At 44.4% G+C, this 7,350-nt stretch overlaps 1 protein-coding gene across 1 annotated transcript; it reads right to left on the minus strand.

Annotated features, from left to right (window-relative positions):
* Positions 1 to 359: 359 nt before the first annotated feature.
* LOC311117448 (dnaJ homolog subfamily C member 3-like) lies at positions 360 to 6,998 on the minus strand. The gene is made up of 12 exons (XM_084192378.1): positions 6,764 to 6,998; positions 6,229 to 6,339; positions 5,757 to 5,881; positions 5,429 to 5,503; positions 4,887 to 5,030; positions 4,088 to 4,269; positions 3,635 to 3,754; positions 2,465 to 2,570; positions 2,078 to 2,198; positions 1,491 to 1,623; positions 1,109 to 1,257; positions 360 to 870 (listed from the first exon to the last, which is right to left on the minus strand). The coding sequence occupies exons 1-12, from the start codon at positions 6,846 to 6,848 to the stop codon at positions 725 to 727; spliced, it is 1,497 nt and encodes a 498-aa protein (XP_084048504.1). The 5' UTR covers positions 6,849 to 6,998; the 3' UTR covers positions 360 to 724.
* Between the last annotated feature and the right edge of the window lie 352 nt (positions 6,999 to 7,350).

Genomic DNA, 7,350 nt, shown 5'->3' on the forward strand with positions numbered 1-7,350 from the left:
CAAAGTTGAGGAGAGATTGACTGGATCACTATTGGTCTTTGTGCGAGGTGTTGATGGGTTAAAGGTACTGAACTGTCTGTTCAAGCAGTTGGTACACAGTTCGGACACTCATCAGTACCACTCAAGACATGCAGCCAGACGACTCTTCACAGTCCCCAGGTCCAGAACAGAGGCTGGGAAACACACAGTATTAAATAGAGCCATGACTACATAGAACTCTCTGTCACCCCAGGTAACATAATTAGCCAGCAATAAAACCAGATTAAAAAAACACCTTACGGAGACTGTGGAGAGACACAGACATTTTTATATATTTTGTATTGTATTATGTATATTATTTATTGTCTTTTGTTTCCTGTTGTTTCGACCCCAGGAAGAGTAGCCACTGCCTTGGAAGCGGCTAATTGGGGATCCTAATAAAATACTTAAATACTTTTCAGAGTCAACTGCTGACAACATTGTCACTCAGTCTCATCCATGTAGACTCTGTGTTAGGAAAGTTTAACTCTGTACGATGCAACCCCTCACCTGACAGTAGTAGTCCAACGCCTTTGACAGTCATTCACATCCCCGTAGTCTCATTACATTACCCACAATCCCCCAAATACAATGCCTGGGTACATCCATCAATTATTCCACGGGCTGTCATAGGCCTTAAATCCTCCAATCCTCCAATCGTAGGTCCTTTCCGGTTTTGTCAGCCCCCCCATGTTTCTCGTCCTCACTAGTGGTTGAACTTGAAGTGGTAGTTGCTGCCGGACTCGAAGGGGTTGTAGTGGAAGGGCCCTTGGCCACCCTGACCCCCTCCTCCACCCTGCTGGCTCTCTGGGTCCAAGGGGTCCTCGCCCGAGTCAAACTTCTGACGCATTTCTACAGGGGATGGAGAGACGTGCAAATAAAAAACTAGTTCATCTTGTTTCCAGCTGTGTTTTCAACACACATTTAGATTCCTGAAAACAGGTCTGACAGGATGTCATCATACTGCAAATAGGCTACATCTTCTTAAATACAATCACACCAGATATACATTTTCCAGTATGGGACAGGTTAATAGTACTCTTATCTACAAGCTTGACCAACACTATCAGGTGCATATACAGTACGGTACCTGGGTTGGTGAGCACCTCTTTAGCAGAGGCGATGTCGATGAACTTTTTCTCTGCCTCCTTCTTCTCCGCCTCCTCTCTGAAGTTGTCAGGATGCCACTGTTGGGCCAGCTTCCTGTACGCCTTGATGATTTCCTGTTTGTTGGCACTCCTGGAGAAAAATAGCATAAGCTAAGGTAAAAGCCTGTTTGAATACAAGGAGCAAAAGCATTCCAATTTCCCTGAGGTGATCACAGAGGTTGGTGAAAATAATTGCAACATAATGAACCTTTCACTTGTCCAATTGCTTAAAGATCACAAAGAGAGTAGATTATGTGAAGGAAGGAAGGAATTCTGTTTTTAAGAAGTATTTGAACAGGGCTCCCTTCTCTAGGTCAGCCATACCTATTGACACCCAGGACCTTGTAATAGTCCCTCTTCCGGGAGAGCTTGAGCAGTTTCTGGGCTCGCTCTAGACCTTCCCTGATCTCATTGTTCTCCATGTCAAACTCCCTCGCTTCCTGGTAGTCTTCCACCGCTAGAGAGGGAGGGAGAGGTAAAGAAAGGCAGAGAGAGACCGAAAGAAAGATTCAAATGGATACTTGACAAAGCTGGCACAATGATCCCACTGTTAGTCATTTAGCAGACGCTCTTATCCAGAGCAACTTACAGTTAGTGCATTCATCTTAAGACAGCTAGGTGGGACAACCACAAATCACAGTAAGTACATTTGTCCTCAATAAAGTAGCTATCAGCAAAGTCAGAGCTATTAAGAGGGGGGAAATGCTAGTTTTAGTTCAGGCTTTAGACTGGCTCCTGGCTACAAACACTGGGTTACATGGCAAGTTTGGGCGCCCCTGAGCTACAAAAAGCCCACAAGTAAACAAAGCCAGTGTTTGAGTACTTGAGGGAGTGAAAAACAATGCGACATAAAGTGTTATCATTCCATGCCATCATTCTCTTTGCTACAGTAATAGCAATGGTGAAAGTACCTTTCTCGTAGTCCTGGTTGAGGATGAAAGCCTCAGCTCTGTCTCGGAGGATGTTGATGTTGCGTGGGTCTCTCTGGTGGGCTTCAGAACAGATGTCTATTGCCTTAGCAGCCATCTTGTTCTGGTTGAGAATAATGGAGCAACGTATATAAAGCATTATTATTGGGACCCAGTCCATTTGTAATTACTTAATCATTAACTAATATACTTAAAGAGTTATGTGAAATCAGTGGTTGTAAAAGTAATTATGAGAATTCGATCACACTACCAATTAATTTCTGACTTTAGTAGAAGAACATGCCAAGGTTTTACTATCAAATGACTATGGCTGAGGCCATGGTAATGGTCCACTCCATAGGTTCAATATTTCTCTGTGATCGGACCCACCTTGACCAGGCAGAAGCAGATCCTCTCATTGGCTTTGTTGGTGTAGTAGGGGACATTAGGCTCTGTCCTCATCACTGACTCATACTTATATATGGCCTCCTGATACCTGAGAACAAACATTCGATAATATACATTTAAGGGCAATACAACCACTGTACAATAGTCATGACTAAAATCAACCAAAGTCGATACAAATAGGATAGGTTTAGTGCTAAAACTGTAAAAGAAACCTGAGAAGAAACCTAAAATATTAAACTGTCAAAGGAACACAAGGACTGAAATATAAAAAACTTGCATGGGAACTGAAACATAAGCCCGCATGGAGGGACTACTATTTAAGACCACATAGGAAGGTATTAAGGGTTGCCCTATTGCCTGGGGCAAGTGAACTGAGCAGTTGTGCATGTTAAGCCTGCTCTGAGGTTGCCCCATTTAAACAACCAAACTGCAAAGAATTCCAGCAGCCTAAAACTGATTATATTCTGGTTCCTCCCCATTGTTTTAGTAAAAGTTGAGCCTGCTCAGATTTTTTTACTGATAACAACCAAAATACAAAATAATTCCACTACTGATCTTACTGATTCCTCCCCTATTTGTAGGCGAAAGGCAGACAATATATGCCACTTCTGAATGTAAATAGCTTATTTTAATTTTTGGCCAAAAATCTGAATAAACAGCATCATTACACAGGTGCACCTTGTGCTGGGGATAATAAATGGCCACTTTAGAATGTGCAGTTTTGTCACAACACAATGCCACAGATGTCTCAAGTTTTGAGGGAGTGTACAATTGGCATGCTGACTGCAGGAATGTCCACCAGAGCTGTTGCCAGAGAATTGAATGTTCATTTCTCTACCATAAGCTGCCTCACGACCGCAGACCACGTGTAAACACGCCAGCCCAGGACCTCAACATCAGGCTTCTTCACCTGCAGGTTCGTCTGAGTGGGGGTGCTGAGGAGTATTTCTGTCTGTAATAAAGCCCTTTTGTGGGGGAAAAACTAATTCTGATTGGCTGGGCCTGGCTCCCCAGTGGGTGCCCACCCAGGCCCACAGTTGGCTGCACCCCTGCCCAGTATTGTCCATAGATTAGGGCCTAATACATTCATTTAAATTGACTGATTTCCTTATATGAACTGTATTTTTGTTCATTATAGATAGTGGTACTGACCTCTCCTCCTTGATGTGCTCCTCGGCAGAGTCCAGCTGCTTGCTGAGCTTCTTCACCTGTTTGTAGTGGGAGAAACACTCCTTGTCGTCCTGGTCCAGCTTCAGACAGTCCCGGACGTGACTGCAGAGGGAGAGGAGAGAGGAGAGAGAGAAAGAGCGAGAGAGAGAGCGAGAGAGAAAGAGAGAGCAAAGAGAGAGATTTACGTATAATGTAAAGCGGATTGAGATTTCTATTTATTTATTTTTTCATGTATTTTGAAAGAGAGTGAGTATTATTTACTAACTAACAAACCTCAAGTGCCACAATCAACCACAAATACAAAAACTCAAACCAATGTTGCTCTGAAGCCCAAAACCTCTTCATTTACATGTATTTGCTTGATAAATGTGGTTGATTGTTTGTTTGTTTAAATCACTCCGCCCTATTACTAATACAAATTCCTAGTGAGCGTACCCTAGTGACTCCTGGTGTTCCCCCAGGTTATAGTGCAGGGTGCTGAGCTTGAGGAAGGCAGCTCGGTTGTCGTTCCTCAGCCGGGTGGTGGGAGTCAGGTCCTGGATGGCCTTCCTGGGGTCTCCCAGGCGGATGTAGCATTCAGCCCGGAGCTCCCGAGACTCAGGGTCCCAGGGGGAGAGCTGAGGAGAAAGAGAGGTAAGGTCAGTGGTGTGAATTTTCCCTTTTTATGATTTGATACAAAGACTGTTGAAGTATAGTACAGCACTGTTTGATGATGAAGGTATTGTTTAGGTGAATAGGCATTTCTTTCCATCCTCAGACTAGGCCCTGTGACAGAGTGAGCCCCTACCTCCATGACAAGGCCCAATGTCTAGGCCCTGTGGCAGAGCTAACCCTACCTCCATGACAAGGCCCAATGTCTAGGCCCTGTGGCAGAGCTAACCCTACCTCCATGACAAGGCCCAATGTCTAGGCCCTGTGGCAGAGCTAACCCTACCTCCATGACCAGGCCCAATGTCTAGGCCCTGTGGCAGAGCTAACCCCTAACTCCATGACCAGGCCCAATATCTAGGCCCTGTGGCAGAGCTAACCCCTACCTCCATGACCAGGCCCAATATCTAGGCCCTGTGGCAGAGCTAACCCCTACCTCCATGACCAGGCCCAATATCTAGGCCCTGTGGCAGAGCTAACCCCTACCTCCATGACCAGGCCCAATATCTAGGCCCTGTGGCGGTGCTAACTCCTACCTCCATGACCAGGCCCAATATCTAGGCCCTGTGGCGGTGCTAACTCCTACCTCTACGACACGGTCCAGCACAGTGATGGTGGTGCTGTAGTCTCCTCTGTGGTGGGCCGCGTGGGCCTCCTCCTGGAGCTCCTCCAGCTCGTTTGCCCTCATCAACTGGTCCTGCGCCTCCTCCTGGTCAGGGGAGCGCTGCAGCTGAGGAGGAGAAAATAAAGAAAATAGAGAGGTAAAGTTTCTGAAGAAACTGTGTGTCATTTATTACATGCTTATAATTGCTATAACAGATCACTCATATCAGGTCTAAAAAGACATAATACCACACAACTCATATCAAGTCTGTAATCTAATCCTTCAGATTCCCTTTACCTCGCCCACATCACATAATTGCAATAAAAAAAGGATAATGAATGAGATTTTATTTTAAGCGCAACATGAGACAGCGAGAGGATACGATGATGGTATGAGCATTCAGAAAATACAGCAGTGAGATTTTGATTGAAAGAAGAATAAGGTGCATCTAGACATAGAAATATAATTAATAGTATGGTAATAGTAGCATTATAGTAGTTATATTTCTATGCATCTAGACTTACCACAGCCTCAAAGTCCTCCCGAGCCTCCTGGGTGTTGCCCTGCTTCAGGAGGATATTCCCTCTCTGCAGTCTGGCCTGGAAACATGGAGGCAGTTGGAGGGAGAGAGATAGAGGGATGGATGTTGAAAGTAGGAGGAGAGAGTGTGAAAGAATGAGGGAGGGAGCCAGAGAGGGAGAAAGATAGGACACAAAGATAGAGAAAGATACAGGTAAACAGGCAGAGATAGATGGAGAAAGAAAGAGTTATCACAACATTGTTGTCCATAACTGTGATTTATCATGACAACAGAGATTATATTATTGTTGATGACTGACTGTGTCCACTTACAGCCAGGAAGTCTGGTTTGAGCTGGATGGCTCTGGTCAGATCTGGAAGGGCTGATTTGGACTTCCCCATTGCCAGAAACACAGCTGCCCGCTTGTAGTAGGTGAGGTAGTTCTTAGAGTCTCCCTCTGAGGGAAGGCATTGGGTGAAATACAGTACGTTAGTAGGTGATCACATACTTTATATCTAGCTATTTTCATGTGGCTATATTGATTACATGGCCATCCATTGACTGAAAGTGTGTAGGCATAAATGGTCAATGTGTTTATCTAGGTGAATAGGTTTAAGACAGAGAGTGAGGGGGAGAGAGAGATCTGAAAGAATGCATGACAAAGTTGGCCTACAACGATCCATCCTTTGGAAGGACTGTGTTATGCAATGCAGAAGCCTGACTTATTTTTAAGACACAAAGGCTACAGGCAGGGATCTAAGGATGTTTGAGCTATGATGACTTGTGTCTGGTTGGTAACCTTACCCACTGCATAGTGGTAGTGGGACAAGGCCTCCGCCAGTTGACCGGCGGCCAACAGCTTACGGCCCATGTCCAAGTGCTGCTCAATCTCCACATGAGTTGCCCCCAAGACACCTGAAACACAACACTTTGTGTGAGTCTCTTAGAAGCCCCCAAAGCAATACATATAACTAGTTCAGCTAACCACATAGGAACTGACTTTAATGCAGGAACCAGAGTATGTTCTTCAATTATGTGCTATTTGTAGACATGCATTCTTCCCTCTAGATTTAAATCAAGGGCTTTGTTTGTAAAGGGGATATTCAAAATACAAGTGGAAAACCTGCGATAGCCAAAGGGTTTGGGTAGCCTATTTAGCCTACAGCTAGTAGCAAGTAATGAGGGGCACACAGTTAGCTACCTGATCATGCTGAACCCTATAACGTTACAATCGGTCGTAGCCATATGGAAATTACTGAATACTTTAGTTACCAACAACGCAGGCAGAACTATTGCAGAAAAAAACACATAGCTAACTAGCTTGTCTGCCTTGTCTTACCGTCCAACTGGAGGTCCAGTATGACACAGAGCAGTGACAAGGAAGACAGGACCCCGCTGAGACCTTTCCGTCGACCCGACTCCATACTTGAATACTTCACACTTCTCCTGGAGCTGTATATTTCACGTATCTGATATAATTATACTGTAAACTACGTACGCTATCATTTAAACTGTAATTTCCTTCATCGTTTTTCCTCCTGAACCTTTGAGGATAGCTAGTGTTCCCATAATCCGGTTAAGAAATAGTTCCGAGTGATACCGTGAAACGCAACTGGAAGGTTCCTGCAATTTCCTTGCAAAGGACAACACAAGTTGTTTAGACAGCCAAGAGTGAGCAAAAAGATTGCATGGATCTAATATATTGTTCTCGTTTTCTCTACGTGGCATACTATTGAATAACTTCGGCAAATGTCAACAATAGGTGCTTTCTAAAGTGAAACTTCACCCGGTCCAGTTTTGGCAACCTCTTTCAGTTCGCGAACGATTCGTTCTTTTTGAACTATTATTTTTACTGACTCGAGAGTCATGATTCATTTTCTGAGTGATTCATTCATTTTAGTCGTTCGAATGACTTACTAGTGCTGG

This window comes from Coregonus lavaretus, assembly GCF_964263955.1.
Source record: "Coregonus lavaretus genome assembly, contig: HAP1_SCAFFOLD_9459, whole genome shotgun sequence".
In the NCBI taxonomy this organism is placed as follows: domain Eukaryota; kingdom Metazoa; phylum Chordata; class Actinopteri; order Salmoniformes; family Salmonidae; genus Coregonus; species Coregonus lavaretus.